Source organism: Manacus vitellinus, unplaced genomic scaffold (genome assembly GCF_001715985.3).
Source record: "Manacus vitellinus isolate BGI_N305 unplaced genomic scaffold, ASM171598v3 scaffold_46_pilon, whole genome shotgun sequence".
Lineage (NCBI taxonomy): Eukaryota > Metazoa > Chordata > Aves > Passeriformes > Pipridae > Manacus > Manacus vitellinus.
Genome location: NW_021940578.1, coordinates 1582451 through 1603980, shown reverse-complemented (window position 1 = coordinate 1603980; position 21530 = coordinate 1582451). Strand labels below are relative to the sequence as shown.

Below are 21530 nucleotides of genomic sequence, written 5' to 3'. Positions count from 1 at the left end.
GCAAACATCACTTAAAACAAGAAATGTGTCTCTCTGATCTTAGATTTACCCTAATGTTATTCTCAGTTTAGTTTTCAGCAGGTTCTGTGTTCATCCTTACTAGTACAGGCAGGGAATGTCTATCACTGGCTGCTAATCTTAAATTAAATTTACCACGTTTTTTATATTGATTCACCCGATCTTTTGAGTCAGCAGGACTACAACACTTCATCCTAGAGTGAAGATTAGGACCTGTTTCTCTCCACCCTCACATGAAGTGGGAGTCAGGATCTGTGAGTCTTGGTTAGAAAAATTCTGCAAGAAAGGTCAGTCAGGGAAAGCCAGAATTCCAACAGGTTTGTCCCAGGAGAGAAATTCAACAGAGGAGAGGGATCAGAGAAAATAGATTTCAGTGGGTTGCCTCAGTTTTGAGCTGAGTTTGTGCCCCTTGCTGCAGCCTAAAGCCTCCAAGTGCCCCCTGGTCAGCTGGAGGCACTGGCAGAGGTGCAGGGGAGTCGGACCCAGGCATGTGGGGGAGCTGGAGGGGTCACTTTGGCTGTGAAGTTCTGGAGCTGCAGGGGAGGAAAGGCCTGTCCAGGCCCAGCCCCGGAGCTGCCCCAGCCCGGGCGCCTGTTCTGGGCAGCAGCAGCTCACAGAGCCACCAGAGAGGCAAGGAGACAGAGGGCCCCAACCTATTGTGTCCCCTCTTCATTCCAAATAATCGTGACTTCCATGACCTCCTGGCTCCTTCCCTCCGAGGAGGATTTGGGCACAGCTGCTGCCCTGGACAGCTGAGCCAGGCGTTGGTTATTCCCCAGCTCCCACGGCAGCAGTGGCAACGACAGACTCCCTCACAGAATTAATCTGTATTGATTAATAAAGGTTGGGGATGCTGTTCAGTGTTTCAGACACTTGCTGCTTCCCTGCTCCTGCAGTTTGCTGCTGCACCATCCCCTGTTCCATGTGCTCCTGTTTCTGAGGGAAGCTGCCTAAGCCTGGCCTTGCTGAGCACAGGTTTGTCAGAGAGGCTTTGACAGAGGGGCTGGATTTGCAGTCTGGTTCAGTTCTTCTCCCTCCTCACAAGTCTTGCTGTCACAGTTGGAGGAACCTGCACGAATTTCTTGGACAATAATCCCCCAGCTGCACGTGTGGAACAGCTTTGGTGGCTGCAAAGGATTTTTGCCTTAACGTGTTTGAGGCCTTTGAAGCTCTTGGCTGTTCCACCACATAAGTTTAGTTTATGTTTCCCTAAAGGTGATAGTTTTTGTTTCCATTGCTGGCTGGCAAGACTCTCCTTGAGGTGAACTTTGATTTTCTCAGCCTCAGTAGCGTTCAGGTGAAATGTCAGCTTCCCTCTGCTTCACACTTTCGAAGCTGAATTCACACCACAGGCTGTTTTTATACCTGCAGGCTGTGTGGTTTTTCCTCGGGGAGACAAAAATCTACCCTGTCTGGGGTCATCCCTCCACACCAAACCCATCTCATCCCCTTCTGCTGATGGACATGTGTACCTTGCATGAGGAGATGAGGGATTTTTAGCCAGCCAGTGACCCCTTGTCCCGCTAGGACAGTGACCAGTGTGACACTTCACTGCTCTTCCACTGCAGGGCTTGGGCTTCACCTGACACAGGTGTGTCCCATTCCCCCTCCAGGTTAAGGTGTTTGGGGTATTTTTATGTTCTGTCTCAGAAAAACAGAACAGAGAGATCCTTAATATGAGCTAGGTAAGGGTTCAGGGATTGGAACTGGTGATGTACAGTCTCATGGTAAAGCAGGTAATAAATGAAATTAAATTAAATGCCACCTTTTAACAGTAATGTCTGACCCATGACTTTGGCTGTCCAGGCTCTCCTTTTTCTGTTGGGTTGCACAGGTGGGGGGGTCAGTCTGATCTCAGATTGTTCTTTGATGTTTGATTTGTGCCCTCTTTCCTTTTGGTGTTCCAGTCCAACAGGACACAGCAGTATAGTCTGTAAATACGTGAAGTCCTTACACCAGTTTTTTCTCAGGGCTCTGTGTTTCTTTAGATGTCCTTTAAGGCAAGTGAAGCTCTGGCAGTGTAAGAATGGTTAAATTATCCTTATGGGGATCTTCAGAGATCAAAGCAGACCCTGGGATTACCCAGCCCCCAGCAGTGCATTGTAGTTTGGTCCTTCCCGAGGATGTGACGGATGGGGCTGGCACCGCCAGTGACACCGCCGGGGATGGTGTGCTTGGATTTTCCCTCGGCCTTTCTGGGACATGTCAGGCCATTTTTCCACACAGTCATCTTCCTGCTCTTTGTCCTTGTCCCTGCCCAAGTGCAGGCACTGACAGAGCCCAGCTCTGCCCTGTGGGTGCCCACGTGGATGGAACGGCGCAGGAACACACACTGTCCTGCCCAGCACCCTGTGCCCAAACCTGTCCTCTTGGGAATGGCTGGTTTGCCCTTCCTTCCTCCCTTCCAGGGGCAGGGAAGTGTGTGTCTGTGTGCAGGTATTTGGAATGTCTCATGCCAGCCCCTTCATCCACATGATCCCCGTTTCCCACGGACCCAGCCTGTGGTTACTGAGTCCCTTCTGTGTGTGATCCCCCCTCACTTCAGCTGCTGCCATCAGAGATCTCCAGCCCTGCTCTGGAGGTGGTGTGAGCTCTGTAGAACCTGTTGCATGCTGGATGTTTGAAGAGGGCACTGAAATGCAGGGCCTGGGGACCCGTGTGTGTCCCTGAGCAGTGACATTCCCTTCCCACACACCTCATCTTCCTCCTTCAGCTCACACCGACCTTACACTGTTTGTTTTCATGGATCAGGGCCTGATTCAGGCTTTTCCTTGACCCAAGGCTTTTAGCTCAGGCATCTATTGCTGGTTTATACCACAGGTTCTACTCTGCCCAGGACATGGAAGGCCACAAAGCTCTGCTTCTGTAAGGTCTTGCTTTGTTTTGGGGTGGTTTTAACCCCCAGCACTTCTCAAAGCCCTGTGTGAGTCAGGCACTCACTGCATTGAAGGCTGCTTTAGAAAAGTTCAGCCCAAGTGCTCTTGAAGTACCAGACAAAACAAGAAAATAAAACATGAGACCTTGAGGCCTTTGTGGTGCCAGGGCTGAGCTCAGCCCCGTGCTGGTCCCCGTGGTGGGTTTGGTGCAGTGTTGGTGTTGTGACAGCAGAACTCACGAGCAGAATGATAAAAAGGCAGATCAGACTGACCCCTTGGACATCTTGCTTACTTTGCAGTCTGTGAGTCGCTCGTGTTGACAATAAGGAGTATTGGCGTGGGGGAAGGGACCTTGGGGTTTAGGGCTCCAAACTTTCTCTCAGCTCCTTTCTTTGTGTGTCTGATCCCAGGCTGCAGTCCAGACTCCGTGGTGGTTTGTAATTAAACCCAAATTTCGAAGGTTCTGTGGAGTTCTCGTTGCCTACCAGGTCAAACCAAGTCTGGTTTCTATCACGGAATATTTCAGTTCAGTTACCCCTTGAGGAAGTCTGGGAACAGACAGGCCATTCATGTTGAACAGATGACCCAGGCTTAAAAAAACCCTTTTTGTCTGTTAAGCTTATGGCTGAGATATTATGAAAACGGCTTAATAATGTGCCCTAACATTTATACCACACTATTTTCTTACTTTAATTTTCCAGGCAATTAAAAATAATTGAAAGTTACTGCCAAACCCCCTGAAGATATACTTTTTCTTTCAAATAAGCTTATTTTCATACTTGTGAGGTCACCAGATATTTATTTGACCATCTTTATAGGGGTCAGGCACGTTACACACACAGAATGGGGACGTGGAATAGAACTTGCATTGTAACAAGAAAGTGAGAAGTGGGAGCCAAAACCAGCACAGGCTGTGCCCGGGGAGGGTCATGTTTATTGCTGGGGCACCACAAACACACCAGCCCTGGGCCTGCATTGTGCAGGGCAGGACTAAAAGCTGGGTCTGTGTTTGAAGCCTGTTAATGCTGGAGAGGTGCAGCAGAGGTTTGAGGGCTCTGTCAGACACGAGGGGTGAACTGGGGCTGGGAAGGGCTCAGCTGAGCAAGGGCTGGCCTCTAATGGCTCCTTCTGGGGGCTCTGGGCATTCTGACAGCCCACATGGGGTGTGTGGGGGCAGAAGGCAGGATGGTGTTGGTGTGTAGCCAGCCCTCCCTGTGTCCCCTGCTAACAGAGCTGTGGCAGACACGGCCCTGTGGCTGCACGCTCACTGCTCTCACTGCTGCTCAGCCACTTCTCCCCCTAAAGGCTTAAAATCTATCACTGCTACAAGAACTGAAAGCCTTCTTGTAGTGTCCCAGATTCCCCCCTCCTGTCTGTCCTGTTCCCCTTCCCCTTTTCCCTTCACATTATCTCTTGCTGCCTCGGATGTTACACAGAGCGGGTTTTTGGAACGCTGTGTCTCTCTCTCCCCCCCATTCCCATACACTCAGTGGGCATTTCCTCTGAGATCCCTCACCTGGCGTGAGAAGGGGAGTTTGTGCTGTGAAAAGGGAAGGAAATGGGTGGGCTTTGTGTCCAAACTGTGTCTGTTGGGTGAGACAGTTTGCCAAAGGCTTCTTCAGCGCTGATGTTCACGTTGATCTTCCCCGTGTAGAGAACAACATTTCCACAGAACCACAGAACGCCCTGAGCTGGAAGGGACCCACAAGGATCACCAAGCCCAACCCCTGGCTCTACACAGGACACCCCCAAGAATCCCACCGTGGGATTTTGCTCAGTTATTTTAATATTTTTGGTAACCCTTGGAATGATTTCTCTTCTCTCACCGTTACCAGCCCTTTCGAAGGACAAAAGTCCTTTTCTGAGCGTGTCACTCCTGCACTGGTGGATGGTGTGGCTAAAATTAGTTCTGTTTAGACAAGTCACTCGCTGGAACATAAAAGGTTCTTCCAAAGCAAACCCTTTCTGACAGAGCAGAGCTGCTCTGCTGCTCGGGTGTGCCAGAAAGGCTGAACTCAAGGGCCCTCTCCTCTCCTTCCTCCCTCCTCCTCCTCCTCCCTCCCCTCTTAAACCACCCCTAACCCCCCCTTAACTCAGTGTCTGGTGGAAAGAGCATGTGATGCTTATTTCTGAAGGCAGCAAAATAAGCTTTGGAAGTCTAAGACTGTAATTGGTTGTCTGCCTTTATCCCGGGAGCTCTGGGGACAGTTCACAAGTAATAACTGTTACTTAAAGTAGATGAGCTTCTTGTGGCTTTCTTGGAACTGGAGAGCACGTTAGTTCTCGGGTGCTTAGGGAAGCATCTGCCTGTCTGGAGCTTTCAAAACATTTTGTAAGCAAGGAATTTGGGTTTTTCCTCTCTTCTGTGTACGGATGGTGAGAAGTTACTCCCCAGAAAGTGGGTTTTTACAGCAGTGGCCTCGACTGAAAACCAAGTTCCTTTGAATGGTATTAAATTGGCTCAGTAACTTAAAGCCACTGGCACCTAAAATATCCATAAGTGTGTGGTTACTGCTCTTCTCCTTCAGTCATCTTCTGGTAAAAAGGCTCCAGGTGGTGATTCCCCTGAGGCCTGGCTGCATTTTGCTTCCCTGGGTGGGGGTTTTCCGTGGCAGTGTTGTAACCTTAATAGGATTTGTAACTATTAATCCATGATCAATGTATTGACTTTCACTGATACATATGTGAAGCGGTCTGTTGGTTAGAGCAGAAGATTCAGACTCTGGTGATGTGTTATGGTGACTTTGTGAACGTATTTGAGCTCATGGCAGTTGTTTCTCTGCACCTTGTTGTAGCTGGGCTTCAAGGTAGAGAGCCTGGCTCCTGGTCCTCTCCTTGGACACATAAACTGCACCTTCCAGAATGCTCCCAAACTTCCCTGTGGTCACCTCAAGTACATTAAATGCCAGTGAAAAACAGTTGTGGGGCAGCCCCAGGGCAGCGCTGCCTTTCAGGATCCTGGTTGTTTGGTGCAGTTCTTACTCTGGTGTGTTGTTGGTGCCCAGGATGGCACCACAGCCCAGCCAGATGTGCTGACAAACTGCATGTGCAGGGAGGGGAGATGGGGCTGCAGGGCAGGCTGGCAGGGAGAGCCCTGGCAGCAGTGCAGGGGATTTTGGGTCACGGTGGGGGTTGCTGAGCTCGCTGGCTCTCCAGCTTTGGAGTAATTCCTGGGGATGTCCTGAGGCTTCTGTCCCAGGCTTAGGCTGACCAAAGGCTCTGTCCCTTGCCCTCACCCTCGGTGTCACACGCTCACACACATGTGCCAGCCCGGGAGAACCAGCCTGGCACAAACAGGGGATTAGGGGATGAGGGAAGAGGGGGGTGAGGGGCTGTGGCCTCATTTTCCAGCCAAACTGGGAGAGGTTGTTAAAGCAGGGCTGCTCACTGACTGGGCTGTTTTCTGTGCTGCTGTCCCTTCCTCCCAGAACTAACAGAGCTGGGTGCTGGTGGCTCTGCAGCTGAATCAGGAGCAGGCTCTGTGCCCCAGGGAGCTCTGCAGGCAGCAGAGACCCCAAACCAGGGCAGGCTGGAGCTTGGCAGCTCCATGCCCAGGTACTGCAGGAGGAGGGACAGAAGAACACCAAAAGCCCGTCAGTTTGGTCAGTTTTAGAGCCCCCTCTGCCCTTTCTTGGCTTCATGAACTGGCTGGTTGCTGAGTTGGTGCTCAGGGAAGAGCCCTGGGTGGAAATCACAGAGGGAATACTTGTCCTTTTATGTAGCATTTGAGACTAAACTGAGATTCTTGGCTGGCAGAGTGGACATGTCTCCATAGCACAGGAACAGATGCCTCAGAGTTTGGAGCTGGAACTTCAGTGCAGTTACAGCAGGAGGGCCTTGGTTGCCCTGCACAGAAAATGTGAGGAGAGAACTGTGTCCACAAATGGCTTTTTAATGCCCAGGACTGTGACCTCACAAACAATTCAGCGGCAACTGGGCAAAGCAAATCTGGTCACAGAGGAAATTTTGGTTCTCCTTGATGAATCTGATGGCATCACTCCCCCCCTTGGTTCCTCCCCACTGCCAAACACGCTCCCTCTTTCCCTGGAACGCCCATCCCCGTGTGTGCAGTGCAGATCCCAGTTGTTTTCCTCGGTCTCCCTCCTTCCCCTGGTACTGACAGGGCATCCCAGAGTTCCCAGGCAGCTGCTGCCAAGAAAAACGACCCAAGGAAAAGGGGCCATTCTTTCTGCTCAGCCCCTCTGACCTGGTTTGTGCTGCTCTCCAGCCCTGGCTCTGCTCAGACGCTGGGAAGTGTGAGTTGAACTGTTTTGTTTTGTTTCAAACCACAGGGCAGGGAATTCTTTTCAAGCTGCAACTTTTAGTTTCCACTGGAAGGGCAAAACAGACTCTTAGCCAGTGGAAAAGAGACTTCCAGTGGCATGAGCCAAGAGCCAAAAGGCAAGTACATGGTGTAACAAATGATCAGCTCCTTTCAGATGCTGCTTTAAAAGAAGAAGCCAAAGGATCAGGGGGTGCTTTATTTGAGGGGTGTCACACTGGAGCTGGGGGAGCTCTGACAGCCACTTTCACACGTGGCTTTCACTTTGTTTCTGGCTTATCCCAGTGTTCCCATCCGTGCAGGGGCTTCTCCCCACGGTGGGTTTGTGCTCGTGCTGGTCCCTGGCACAGGGACCAAAATCACTTTACACAGGAAAAACTGGTTGTGTTGAGCCACCACTGAAGATTCATAGACTTTTGAGACCCAGAGAATGGCTGTTAAAAAGTCATTGTAGGAGATGCAGAGAGTTTTATGGGTTTATAGGATGAGATCTATATCAGAGAAGGATTTTGTGTGATAGATGTACAAGGAGGACAGTGAATTAAAAGAATTGTTGTTGAGATCAGGGATTAAACAGCCAGGTGGGCATTTTTTGTCAGTGCAAGTTTCCAGCACGAGCTGCATCCTCGTGATGTCCCAACTTCACTGAGACTGGACTTGGGAAAAAGGTCACAAGTTGCAGTGAAGTCCCAGAGGATCCCAGAAGCTTCACCAGTCTGTGAGAAATAGAAAAGGGGTGAGGTTTGCCTTTCTTCCCTCCGTTTCCAAATGCAGTTTGTGGGTCTGGGGTCTGCCTGGGAGGTGGTTGCTGGGTTTGCTCCTGCAGAGCTCACTAGAACTGTGTCAGTGTTTGCTCCCAAGGATAAGTGCAGTCATCAGATGTCATCTGGCCTAATTTTTGTGCTAAAAGAATAAAAGGAAAGAAATACTGAGACAGGAGAGAAAAGGTTTTTTTCTCTCTTTTATGCTAGCCAAGGAGCTTTGCAAGTGGATGATGACTTATGCCAGGGGCTGTGCAGAGTGTTCTAGAAAATAATTCCAATTTGCCTGTGCAAGATGAATTCATCAAAGGGGACTCATAGGACTTTGCTTTAAGCTGAGATGGTGTCTGAAATAAAACAGTCCAGTCTCTTTTCACTTCTTCTGTTGCAAATTTTGGATGTGTTTCCATAGAAATTAAAGATTTTTGCACAGGTGTGAGAAAAACTCAGCTCCCAGTTTTTTAGATGGACTGACAGAGCCATTACCCCTTTTCCTGGAGTTCTTCTGGGCCAGCTGGGAAGGTGTGTTTGCTCTGCAGCAGGGAGGGGAAATCAGAGCCTTGCACAGGCAGGAGACCCCTCAGGAGGAGGCAAAGGGAGCCCTCGAGGCTCTTCCACAGGCAGGGGCAGCTCCAGGAGGGATTTTTCCCCAGCTCTGCTCTCCAGTGTGGTTTGTGAAGATTCCCCACGGGTCAGACTGGGGGGACACACTGGCAGCCAACATGTGCTGTGAAGGCAGGAATAGAAAGCAAATACTTCCCGTAATCACACGTCCCAAAATGACAGGGTAAAACGAGAGCTTTGTGCTTCCACCAGAGCAGCGAAAAATGGGAAGATGGGAAGCCTGGATTCCTGCCCAATGGAACCAAAATTGTAAGAAAAAGAAAAATAAAACAAATGCTCCATACGCTCCCTGGCAGTGACACTGCAGTGTGGTGGGTTTTCTCTCTTTTGAATGCCTGCAGGAGACAAGCAGTAAATCTTCTTACAGCTCCGTGGCACAGCTTTATTTTTAGCTTTGTTTTATTATCGGGACAACCCTCCCCAGCTTTCAATCTGTACCTGAATATATTTATTCCTTTAATCCACGTGAAAGTGCAGTCCTTACAGAGACCTCTAATTCCTTATTAATCACTTCTGGACCGCGTCACAAAGAGGCTTTGGGAAGCAAGGGCTCTGGCCACCCGTCGACGTGCTCCTGGAGGCTTAAAGGATGTGCATGAAGGGCCCCTTTCCCACATGGAAGATGCCTCCTTTGTGCATTTTTAAATTTGATTTGAACTGGGGATCTGAAAGAAACCTCAAGGCAGCCAGAACACCCTCTCTCCTCAGCCTGTTCTTAGAGAGACTCAGCCCCGCGAGTCGTGAAGGCGCCACGTGGAGAATTCCAAGTTCAGTTCCTGAGTTCTGGAATTTCGTGGTCTTGGAAGCCTCCAGAAGTAGCTTTTGAATCCTTGGCACTTCTGAAACACCATGTACAGAGCTGTGTAACATAACAGATCCTTGTGGAGCAGGAGCCTGGAAAGCCTGACCTGGGTGCTGCTGAAGGAAGAGCTGGGACTGACCTGGGCTTAAAACGAGGCTTTGCATCCTTTCACTGCAAGAGCAGGAGCTGAATGTCCCAGCACCCTTTAAACATGGGCACGGGGTGTTTCCCATCCTATATCTGCTGCTCAGCAGTGTCAGACACCGCTCTGTGTCACCAGCAAACTGGGAAGAGCCCCTGGAGCAGACCCTGGAAGTGCTCCTGGAAGTTTCTAAGGATGCCACACGGGATGCCGTGATTCCTGCTGCTCTGGTGTCCGTGTTTCCCATCCTCAAAAGGACTGGACAGGGCCTAGGGATGGATTCCCAGCCCTCATCCAAGCACTGCAGAGCATCCCTTTAGCTGAGGGTCCCTGCACCTGCTCCCAGGCTCTCGGATGCTCCTGGAGCTGCAGGAAGAGCTGCTGCATCTCCGGGGCCGGGCAGCAGAGCCAGCAGTTCCCATTCCTGCACTCACCCCGTGGAAGAGCATCACAGCTGGCCTGGGAACAGGGACCAGCACAGAGAGACATGGGCCATTCACCAGCTCTGTGTTTGCAGTGAGGTCTTGGAATTCAGTGCCAGACTCAGAGCCAGTTACAGGGAGGTTTTGCTGACAGAGGGTAGATCAGGGTTTGGAGATGGGCTGATTTCTGGAAGTATATTCCTAAGCTAAAAGTTCCACAGGCATGCAGGCCTCCTAAACATTTTCAACTTGTTTCATGTAATGTTTTCACTCTCAACAAAGCAAAAGCAGCCCTGTTTTCACTGCCATGTGCAGCCCCACACGTGACACAGCCCCATTTTTGGGCACAGCAGGGCCAAGGATGAGGAGGGAACAGAAGCCTTTGCTCAGCCCAGTAGGGAAAAGAAAGTGAATTCCCTCAGGAGATGTATTTGGGTAGATGTTCAGGCACCAGGAATCATATCTGGGAGCACTCCCACACCTTAAAATGTCAGAATTTCTTCTGGGCCCATTTTCTGTTGTGGTTGCAGGAAGAGTTGCACGTTAGGGTGCCCGGCCCAGACCTGCTGGTTCTGCAGAGCACTGGGCATGGTTTGTCTTTCTGAGAGGGGGAGAGTGTCAGAAATTCTTTCCACTGGTCTCATGGTCTGTTACTGTAATACTTAATTGAAGTAGAAAATTTGATCTGACATGTCAAATGTGGCCCTGGTTGGCTGGAGGCCAAACTGAGCCGCCTAATTTGGGTTTGCCTTAAAATGGCTGACATTATTCACAGGCCCCAATCTCCCTCTGCACTGGACTCCTGACATCTTTTTTTAGCAGCTTTGTAAATCCCTCTGTATCTGTTTTTCCTTGAAACTTGTTTGCTTCAGAAAGCAGCAGTCCCAAAGCTTAAGGAAACGTGTCCTGCAGCGTTTCTGGGCCCATTTGTGTCCTGAAGTTTCTCGTGGCTGTGGAGTGGAGAAAATGTATATTCACAAGTGGGTGTGCCCAGCACGGGGCCCATTTGACAGCAGATTGTTAAGTTGCCTTCAATGGAAGAAAAAAAATGAGCAGGAAATCAGGAAATACTTATTTCAGCCTCCCAGAGTTTGTGTTCAAGGGTTTCATAAATCATGTGTGAAGATGGCAAAAAAGTTACATCAGATTTTCAGTATTTCTTTTGCAACTCTGTGTGTTTCGTTATTTGGCAAAGAGAAGAAATGGAATCAAGTCATCCCCATTTGAGCCAGTACCAAGGTTTGTTGGCTGCTGGGGCCAGAGGAGTGTTGGAGTGGGGTATCTTGGTGCCTGGAATCTGTCCTGGAGTGGGATGTAATGGCTGAGTCACCTGGAGAGGAGATTTTGTGTTCAGTGACTCGTCTTGTTCCACATCTGAGTATCTTCCTGTAGTTGAGAGCAAATTCCCTCCTGCCTCCTCGAGAGTCAGAGCCTGCAAAATTGGAATCCAGTGGCTCCGGGCTGTGGCCAGAAGGGTGGTTCTGGGTCAGGAGTTTCAGGGGGAACCTCCATTTCTTGACTAAAATCAACATGCAGTGACTCGGTATTTCACAGACCGGGGGGAAGCTGCTGGAATTATTACCTTTGTACACTGCTAAGGAGGGGTTTTGAAGCAGCTCCCAAGAGGCAGCTCCTGCCTCAGCCAGCAGCTGATCCTTGTGAGCACAATGGGACAGTGGGTGGAGAGACAGCGGTGGAGGTGTCACAGCAGCTCCAAACCCACATTGGCAGCAGCCCTTTTTTGGGCTGCACCACATCAGGCAGCTCTGGTTTGTCAGGATACAGGAGTCCCGTGGTGGGAGATGACTTGAAGTTAGAAAGCCCTGCAGGCCCTGCTTAGCACCTCCTTTTCTCTCCCATTTCCATGTCTCTGGGGGACCTGTTTCCCCTGTGCACAAATCTCCTTCACTGCTTTCTCCTGAGCTGCAGCTCCCGTTTCCAGATCAATACGGGCTCCTGGCAACGAGGTTAAGGATCATTTCCCAGGTCTGCTGACAGGTTTTGTGCTCAGAGCCCTCCTGGCCCTTGGTGTCAGCCTGGATTTAGAGAGGAAGGAAGGGGGGGAGTGGAGAAAGCTGGAGATGAGCAAAGGAGATCGTTCTGTTGGAACATCTCCCCTGCAGCCTCTCGGGAATGGACTCTTGCTCCTGGAGATGGGTGTCCTGTGTGCTGTGGTGTCCCGAGCGGGGATGGCCCCAGTGTGTGGAGCAGGGATGGCCCCAGTGTGTGGAGCAGGGATGGCCCCAGTGTCCTGGTGGGAATGGTCCCCTGGCTGTCCCACCCGGCCGGCACAGAATGTCCTGCGGGCGGATGGCCGGGGGAGGGCCGGGCTCCGTGCTGAGTCCTGCCACCTGTTGCCTTTTCCATTCCAAGCCCCCCTTCCTCCCCACCCTCCACCCCGACTCCCCTCCCCACACAGCTCAGCATCCCCAGTGGATAGGGCTGGGATCAGTGGGCACTTGCCAAATACCTTTCTCGTGCTGTCACTGATTCTGCACAGGCAGCATCTCCGAGAGCAGGAACAAACCTCCTCCAGTGCATTGTCCTGCTCTGCAGAAAGTGTTCCAGAGTGGGAATGCCTTTTCCTAGCTGGGTCTGAGTGGCCCTGGGGAAGCCTGAGGCCGTGCCCAAAGAATCCACTGCAAATCCCTTGGAGTTGGCATCTGGCTCTGGCACGGGCTGGTTGTAACTGGGGGTCACACCCCCCCTCCCCGTGGGATCCTTGCTCATCTGCTCTGCCCTGAGTGCCAGGGAATGTTGTGCTGAGCCCTCTGGGCACGGTGTGATGACGTTCCTGGGCACGCTGGGCAGGGTGGGTGTGTGCCAGGGGGACTGGCAGGAGCTGGGCAGCCACGGCTGCAGCCACAGCTCGGGCTCCTGCCCTGCTCCCCTGGGAGCTGCAGGCTGGGCACGGACTTGGGGCTGTGATTTCCTCCTGATCAAGGTGTGCAAAGGGGTGGGATGGCTGGAGTTACAGAGCTGCTGGGTTGGGACTCTGCAGAAGGGCCCTTGGACAGTTCCTCAGGTACAAGGTTCAATAATCCCCTGGAGAAGCAGCCCCTGAGTTCCCAGCTGAAGGTGCCTGGAGGGGACTGATTTTCAGAACACAGGACGTTGGCAAATGAGACCCTTTCCATCACTGACCAGGAGACCTGGGTTTGGAGCACTTCAGGCTCCCAGGATGTTACCACCTGTATCAATGCTTGTTTGACCACAGAGGGGTGTAAGGAAGAAAAAAATTAATGCAAAAATGAGGCTTTAGTAGTTCCTGCAGCGTGGTTCTGCCACCTCACCGGGAGCCAGGGCAGGGGAATGTGGAAAGGTGGAGAGTTTGGAGCTGCAAAAAGACAGAAGGAGGGACAGAAATGGAGGTGGAACGTTTCTTTTATTATATCTGGTCATGATGCAGCACAGGGTCCAGAACCTTCTCCCTCCCTGCCCGTGGAGGTGTTTGTGCTGGCAGGGCTTCCCGCTGGGATCCCCAGAGCACCAGTTAAACCAGTAGTTACCAATTTTTTTGCAAGCCACGCTGGGACTATAGGAATTTTATTCCTTCACAGTGTTGAAGGAAAGGGGGTTTGCTTGCCAAAGGGCTTTCTTGTGCTTGAGGATGATTTATGGGCCAAGCTGAGCCACTTGTGGAAAAGGCAAAGCAGCTCTTGGCAGCACCCCCAGAATCCACTGCAGCTGTGGGGTAGTGAAGTCATCGGCATAACAACCACTGCAAACAGAATAACAAAGTCTGGTCTGTTCTCGTTTAAAATAATCTTTCCAGTTCAGCAACCACATTAAACTTACCTTTCTGCACACAGAAATCATAAAGGGCCGACAGTTGTGTGCAGTGTCCCCCTCAGGTCACTGCCCCTGTCTCCTGCACCCTCCACACTGCCCTGGAGGATCCCGAGGGACGGGATGAGCTCTGTTATGTCACAGCTGGTGTCTGCCCCTTGTTTTCACTCCTTTGTTTGGCCTTACAGGACAACACCCAAGGTTTCTTCCTTTTAAATACAAATTTGGCTTTTGCCTTATAACCTGTTTCTGAGCTGATTGCAAAGTGAGGAATTCTGACTTTGGGTTTTCCTGCCTGTCTTTGTTTCAGGTCTCTTCAGATCCTCCTGCTTCCAAAAAGCCCAAAACAGATGACTCTGCTTCCCAATCTCCAGCTTCTTCTGAGAAGGAGAAACAGTCCAGTTGGTTACGGTCCTTATCCAGTTCATCCAACAAGGTGATTGTTGAATATTTTGTAATCGAAAGATCAAATTAGCACATGGCATCACTGCATGGAGTGGGGAAATGAGGAGAAAACAAGAGAACCAACCTGCCCAGGTTTTCTAAATTAGCACCATTTCCATCCTTCTCCTGGTCAGCGTTGAGCTGCACTGTCCCCCCGTGTCCCTGCCACCCTCCAGTGCCCACTGACCCGGACTGGGACAGGGGAGTGAGGAATTCCCTCCTGCCTTTGAGGTGCAGGAATCCTACAGGACTCAGGAGCTGTTTGTGGTCCCTGTGACCTGCACAGAACTCGTTGGCCCAGGACACACGCGAGGTTTTCCCGGTGGGAGCAGGGCCTGGCCGTGGTGGGTGGTTGTGGGGACGGTGGGGTGGCCTTGGGGACTGGGATGTGGCCCTGGGGACTGGGATGTGGCCCTGGGTGTCCCCGTGCTGTGACATGAAGGACTGTGGGTGTCACTCCTGTCCCCAGAGCATCGGGTGTGTGCACCCCCGGCAGCGGCTCTCGGCGTTCCGGCCCTGGTCCCCCGCGGTGTCGGCCGGCGAGAAGGAGCTCTCGGGCCACCTCCCCGCCCTCATCCGGGACAGGTAAGGACACATGGAGGGGCAGCTTCCTTCTGGGGGGATGGCTTTGTCACCTCACTGCACCACCATCAGTGGTGGGATTGGCAGAAGGGAAACCAGAAGTGTTGGTGGTCTGTGTGTTCATTAAATGGGTTTTCTGGGGTGAAACCTGCTGTGAAAATGGGAAGGAAAGGCTGTGGGGAAGGGATGGTCCCTCTGGGGACAGTCACTGAAGTTCTTGGGCTTTTATTTAAGGGCAGTGGAGTCACTGTGTCAGGCAGGTGGTCAGGGAGCATCCATCCATTCCCATCCATTCCATGGGCCCTGCAGCAGCTCCCTGACAGAGGCTGTGTTCCCAGCACAGCTCCATCCTTAGCAGGTCCAGGAGGAATTTTAACACATAACTGAAGGCATGTGGTGTAGGAGATGCTGAATGGAAGATACAAAGTCTTGGCTTTTCCTTTTGCAAAATCCTACATATTTGATGTTACAGTACTGCTGCTCTTTACCACAGGTGCGTTGGTTGTTCCACCTCTGGTTTACACATGGGCACTTGGGTGCTGTGTCCAAATCACAGACACACCAAAGACTCTCTGGCACTCCATGGCTTTCCTTCGGGAAGTGCTGGTTTGAGCTCCCAGAACGTTTGTGGATGGACACAAGTGCAGTGTGCAGCTGGGCAAAGCAACAGTGCAGGAGCAGGAGGGGACAGTGCTGTGACTTGCAGGCTCTGGGAGGTCCCATCCCTTTTGTGCCCTTGGGATACGTGGCACTGGGAATGTGATCCCTTCCCAGCTGGGTGCTCGGGGTGTCCTGTCCCTCCTCTCCAGGTTTAATGAGAGCAAACACTGACAAGTGCAGGTTCTCAGCTGGTGTGAATCAGGGCTGGAGATACAGCAGGTTCTCAGCTGGTGTGGATCAGTGAACTCACCATCATTCCAGTGCCACCCATGGCCTGGGAAGCATTCTAAAACCGAGAATGTGACCCTCTTCTCCTTCCCTTTGCCTCCCGCTCTGAACCAGCTTCTACTCCTACAAGAGCTTCGAGAGCGCCGTGGCCCCCAACGTGGCCCTGGCCCCCCCAGCCCAGCAGAAGATCGTGAGCAACCCCCCCTGTGCCACCGTGGTGTCCCGGGGCAGCGACTCCCTGAGCTCTGCCCAGCCCAGGAAAAGGAAACACGTGGAACATGTGGCTGCTCCCGAGGCCACGGCCCCGGCCCCCGAGGAGGACAAGGAGTCGGAAGCAGAAATTGAAGTAGAAACCAGGGAAGAATGTGAGTGGTGGTCGTACCTGCCTTTGTTTTGCTGTCTTTGGGCTGGATCTTTCACTGTGCAGCTTTTTGGGTGTTCAAATGGAATTCTGGAAGCCCGAAGCCTCAATGGTGACGTGAATTGCACGGTCACAATTCAGACAAATTGCGAGTTGGTCCCTTGAGTCAGGGCTGCTTTGTGTCATATTTCAAGTATCTCAGTATAAAACGAGCCAGGTTTTATTTTCTTTCTTCTTTTTTTTAATTGAATATTGATAGTGTCTGTATAAAAGGGCCTCAGCATCTTTTGAGCTATATAATATGTGTATATATATATAAAATATGTATCTCAGAATATGCTGAGTGGGAAGGGACCCACAAGGATCATCGAGTCCAACTCTTAAATATGAGTTATGTATGAGCTGTCTATAATACATGTATTGATTTTAGACATTTTTAAATGAATGTTTCAATGTTTCTGTTTTCCAGTCACCTCCTCCTTATCCTCGCTCTCCTCCCCATCCTTCACTTCATCCAGCTCTGCCAAGGACATGAGCTCCCCTGGGATGCAGCCCCCCGTGCCCGTCAACAGCTCCTACGAGGTGGCAGCACACCCTGACTCCCACAGCAGCGGCCTGGAAGCTGAGCTGGAGCACCTCAGGCAGGCCCTGGACAGTGGCCTGGACACAAAAGAAGCCAAAGAGAAATTCCTGCACGAGGTGGTGAAGATGAGGGTGAAGCAGGAGGAGAAGCTGAACGCGGCCCTGCAGGCCAAGCGCAGCCTGCACCAGGTACTGCCTCCCCTCCTGCCCTGCCCTACCCTGCTCGGGGGCTCCTCAGGGGCACTGGGGACCCTCCTGGGAAAAGGGAATTGCCTCACTTATCCCAAATAGCAACAGCCTTTGCCAGGGCTCTGTTTGTAAATCCAGCCAGGAAACCAAAACACAGGGACCATTCCTCCACCTTTAAGCTTTCCACCTGTTTTTCCTTGGGTTATAAGTCCATGGTTACCAAAATCAACATCTTTTCATTACTTGAAAAAGTCTCCTAGTCCAGCAGAGTTTATTTTGTTTTCATCTCACTGAACAGGAAACATTTCTGGAGGCTTTAGCTGGAGTTTTAAAAGCTTTGTGAAAACCCTGCCATGTCCCAGCTGAGGGAGGGTGTTCCTGGGGCTTGGCCACAGCTGAACTGAGGTCTTTGTCAGGCATCCCACTGGCTTCAGTCAGGGAAGCAGCTCCTTATTTCTGGAAATCCTGGACACAGGGGTTGTAGCAGAGTGATCAGACAGAGCTGCAGGTCAGTGCTGGCCATGAGCTGAGCCCAGTGGTGGCTGAACTGGTTTTTTAAGGGGCTGGGACAGAACTAGTGCAGAGAAATAGAAGATACAACCAAGGCAGGAGATTTGTGTGTCCTCTCTGAGTATTCTGTGGAGCTGTTCCCAAGCTGGGACAAATCCATGGGATGGTGCATATGGAGCATGGGAGACACAAAACCAGCACTGGGGCTCTTTGGCTTGTTCTTAGTTACCCTGAGCAAATCACTTCATTCCCTGGTGTTTCAGTAAATCTGTGCTTTATTTTATGTATTTAAAAGTAAACTTTTATAAGTGATATATATTTAAAGCTAATATTTAAATATCTGAACTAAATAGTGGGTACTTAAAGCAGGAGTTACAGGAAGCAGTTGCTGCAGCAGAATTGAGTGGTGAGGTGTTAAGTGTCTCTCCCCATGTCAGGGGTGTCTGGGCACCATTTTCCCTTTGGGAAGCTGTGGGTTCCCAGTCCCAGAAGGTCCATGTGTGTGTGTTTCCAGGCTCTGTGTGCCCTTCCAGAGGCAGGGCTGTGCTAACAATGGCCTGGCTGGGAAGTGAGATTGTCAGAGTGCATTTCCCATGCCCTGCCTGCACTGTTACTGCACAGAAACCGGGGCTGGACAGGGAGGAAATGCTGCTGCTGGGGAAGAAAGATCCTCAGTTTCTAATTTAACCATTTAGGAGACAGACCTGTGAGCCACAGCCCTGTGCTCATGATGAACGTGGACTTCAACAGCTTAGGAGCTGCTTCCTGTGTACCTTGAGGTTCCTTATCCCTCTCCCATGGATTTAGATTCCAAGGCAGCAGCTCCTGTTGAGATCCTGGATGGTGGGAGGGGCAGTGCCCAGGGCAGTGCCCAGGTTCAGTTCAGCTCCAGGGAGCCTGGAGTTCTCCAGCTGTTGTGACAGGGCAGTCCATGGGCTGGTTGCCAGGAGACTTGGGACTCACACCAGTCACCCACAGCACCCAGGGTTAGAAAACACACACAGTTTGTGTTTTGAACTTGCCTTAAGTGGATTTTTGGGGGATTTGGTCCAATGGAGCTGCTGCTGGTTGTGAACTTCCCTCTTGAGCTTTGCTGGACACAAAGGACACTCACAACCTGCACTTACCATGTTGTGCATCTCCAGTGCCTCCAGTTCCAGCCCGGGCTTTGCAGTTGGGGGGGAGCCGGAGCAGAGCACGTTGCTGGGAGCTCTCTCCAACAGCACTTCATCTTTATTCAGGCCCAGATGGTCGCAGCCATTCTGCTTGACAAAGCAAAACGTGGCTGCACCCTCGAGCTTTTTGTTATCCAGGACTTCAGGGGGGCTGGAGTGCAGGAACCCCGGAGGATTTAAAGGAAAAGAGCTTGTCCGAGGGTCAGAGCGGGGTTCAGCCCCGAGCTGCCTCGGTCCCGGCCGGCGGGAGGTGGGGATGGGGTTTGGATCCCAGGGCTCTGCTCCCCCTGCTCACACCTCCCTCCTCTGTGCCCAGGAGCTGGAGTTCCTGAGGGTGGCCAAGAAGGAGAAGCTGCGGGAAGCCACCGAGGCCAAGCGCAACCTGCGGAAGGAGATCGAGCGCCTGCGGGCCGAGAACGAGAAGAAGATGAAGGAGGCGACGCAGTCGCGGGTGCGGCTGCAGCGGGGAGCTGGGAGCAGGCCGCGGCAGATCCGCCGTGTGCGACAAGGGCTGCGAGGCGGGGCGCCCGAGCAAGTCTCGGCCAGTGAGGCCCCCCGAGCTGGGACAGCCCTCCCTGTCCCTGTGCCCTGTCCCTGTCCCTGTCCCTGTCCTGTCCCTGTCCCTGCCAGGGCGCGGCTCCACTGCCCTCCCAGGGACAGCCCGGGGGGAAAGCACGTCAGGAAAGGGCAGAACTCCCAAAAACGGGGCACAGGGACCGACTTAAACTCCTCGAGTTCAAACTCGCCCCCACGGCCCTGCCACACACGGGTCACCCTCGGCAGGCTCTGCCTCCCAGAGGACATTGAGCTGCTGCCAGAGGAGCTCTGGGAGCGGGGGGTGCTGGGCAGGGTGTTGTCAGACACAGGGGCTCCTTGGAGCCAGTGCTGGGTCTCAGGTGGGAGCTGCAGGTATTTGGTGTGGTGGCTTTAAGGGAGGAGGGGAAGAGGAAAAGCAGAGCCCTGGCAATCAGAGGCTCTCTGATAACGGGAAGGGGAGTGGCCCCTGTGCTGCTGAGACACGTCTGAGCAGGAGCAGGAAATGATGTGGGGCTTCCTCTCCAGCATCACAGGATGTCTCACTGATAAGGGGTGTCCAGACTAAACAGAGCCACGCCGGGAGCTGCTGCCCTGGGCGTGCCTGGCTGTTCCCAGAGCACACAACCCAGGCACCAGCAGGGCAGGTGAACCCCTGGGCTGGGCTGGGTGTGCTCCAGCTCTGTCCAGCCGGGCACTGGGGCTGCTCCAGAGCCTGTGACAACGGGGAATTTCAGTCTCCTACTACATCCCCTCCTTGGGAAGGAATAAATGAGGTTTCCCAAGCTAAAAGGCTAAAATCACCTCAAAAAGAACTCAAGTAGCCTAATGTTCTGCAGGTTTATCTTTTCTGAAGCCAGGACTGGCAGGTTGGCAGCATCCCCTGGTGTTTGATTCCAGCCCTGTCACGGCCCCCTGAGCCCCCCAGGCCCTCCAGCTGTGCCAGAGCTGTTTCTGCCTCAAGAAGTGATGGTGTAAGGAGTGACCAGAGTTCTGTTGCATTAAGGAATTCTTAGGCTGTGTCTTAACTCTGCTGGCTTTCACCTCCCTTGCTGGAGCTGGAGTCACTGGGAAGTTTCAAAGCTCAGCAGCCCCTGCAGGGAAAAAAGTATGGGAAAGGGAATTCCTTCCTTGCCTCAATCCTGATAGTCTTACCCCTGAAGTGCACGGTTTTGTCCCTCCTCTGAGCCTGTGCAGAGCTCTGTGGGGCAGTGCAGGCTCCTGAGGCATCCCCGTTTGCTCTGCCCCCAGATCGAGGACCTGCAGGTGAAGCTGCAGCACGCCGAGGCCGACCGGGAGCAGCTCCGCGCCGACCTCCTGCACGAGCGGGAGGCCCGGGAACACTTGGAGAAGGTGGTCAAGGAACTTCAGGAACAACTGTGGCCTAAGTCGAGCAGCCAGCCCAGCAGCGAGAGCACCTCGAGCCCCATGGAGAACTGAGCCCCGGGCAGGGCAGGGCGGGAGCGGCGCCGCAGGGCGGGCGCGGGGGGTGAGCTGTCCTGGCACCGGCGGGAACACGGACTCGCAGCAGTTGGAAGGCAAACGTTGTTACCCTCTAGAACAGAAGCACTGAATTCTGCCTCTTTTTTGTTTGTTTTTTTTCTCCTTCCCGATCCATATAGCACAACATCTTACTGTGCCTAGAAAACACAAAGTGTTTGTAAAACAAAATACTTTTAAGTCCACAGCGAGAATTTTCTACTGGCAAACTCGGAGCAAGCGGCGTCGTCCAGCTGAACCCAGAGTCCAAGGAGAGCAGGGCAGGGGGGTTGTGTTCTCCTGCCCGTTGGAACATTTTGGAATTGACAAAGCAAACCAACTTTTCTTATAAGCTATTTAAAATAATTCATTATACAGACTTGGTATTAAAAAAAAAAAATTAACACGATTTTTTTATAATGAACGTTTAAAAGCAAAACAAAACAAACAAAAAAACAACAAACCTTCGATGCACAATTTTTAATGACTTTCTAGGCTTTGGGATTCTTTGTGCAGAAGCCCCTCTCTGGTGATGGTGCCATGTCAGGAGCAGTTTTCCAGCCATCTCGGAAGCCAGCGCGGTTCCATCCCGTCACGTGGGGGTGGGGGAAGTTCAGAGTGCTTTTCCAAGTTGATTTTTTTTTTCCTTAGAAAGAATTATCTTAATTTCCTGCCCTAAACACAAGAAGAAGGGAAGATGCAGGAGCGTGCAGGGGGTGGGGAAGGAGGTGGTGTTGGACTGAGAGCCCCACGGGCCCCGCGTGTGCAGCCCACGCCAGCACCCTTGGGGTGTGCAGAGACTTCATCCAGGAGCACTTGAGCTTTGGGAAAGGGAAGAAAGAAAGGGAGGAAGGAAATGGATGATCAGTTGGTAGAGGAACAAAGCAGAGACATCTGTGTGTTGAAGTCATTCTGAAATCTTCAGCTTTCAGTTTTCTGGAAAACTCATCTCGTTGCACCATCTCGCCGTGAGTTCAGTATTTCCCTGCCCTCGTCCCGAGCTGCCCGTTGGGATTCCCGTGCCCAGGGAGATGCAGGATTCCTGTGCCCAGGGAGGTGCAGGATTCCCG

At 52.1% G+C, this 21530-nt stretch overlaps 1 protein-coding gene across 1 annotated transcript in view; it reads left to right on the top strand.

Moving 5' to 3' along the window:
- The window catches only part of SKI (SKI proto-oncogene), an 89530-nt gene extending 69063 nt beyond the window's left edge, over positions 1 to 20467 (top strand). The window contains 7 exon segments of the mRNA XM_029962456.1: positions 14027 to 14152; positions 14630 to 14745; positions 15745 to 15995; positions 16461 to 16762; positions 18764 to 18943; positions 18945 to 18992; positions 20233 to 20467. Of these exon segments, the coding sequence (XP_029818316.1) occupies positions 14027 to 14152; positions 14630 to 14745; positions 15745 to 15995; positions 16461 to 16762; positions 18764 to 18943; positions 18945 to 18992; positions 20233 to 20421 (1212 nt within the window). The 3' untranslated portion in view covers positions 20422 to 20467.
- The last annotated feature ends 1063 nt before the right edge of the window (positions 20468 to 21530 follow it).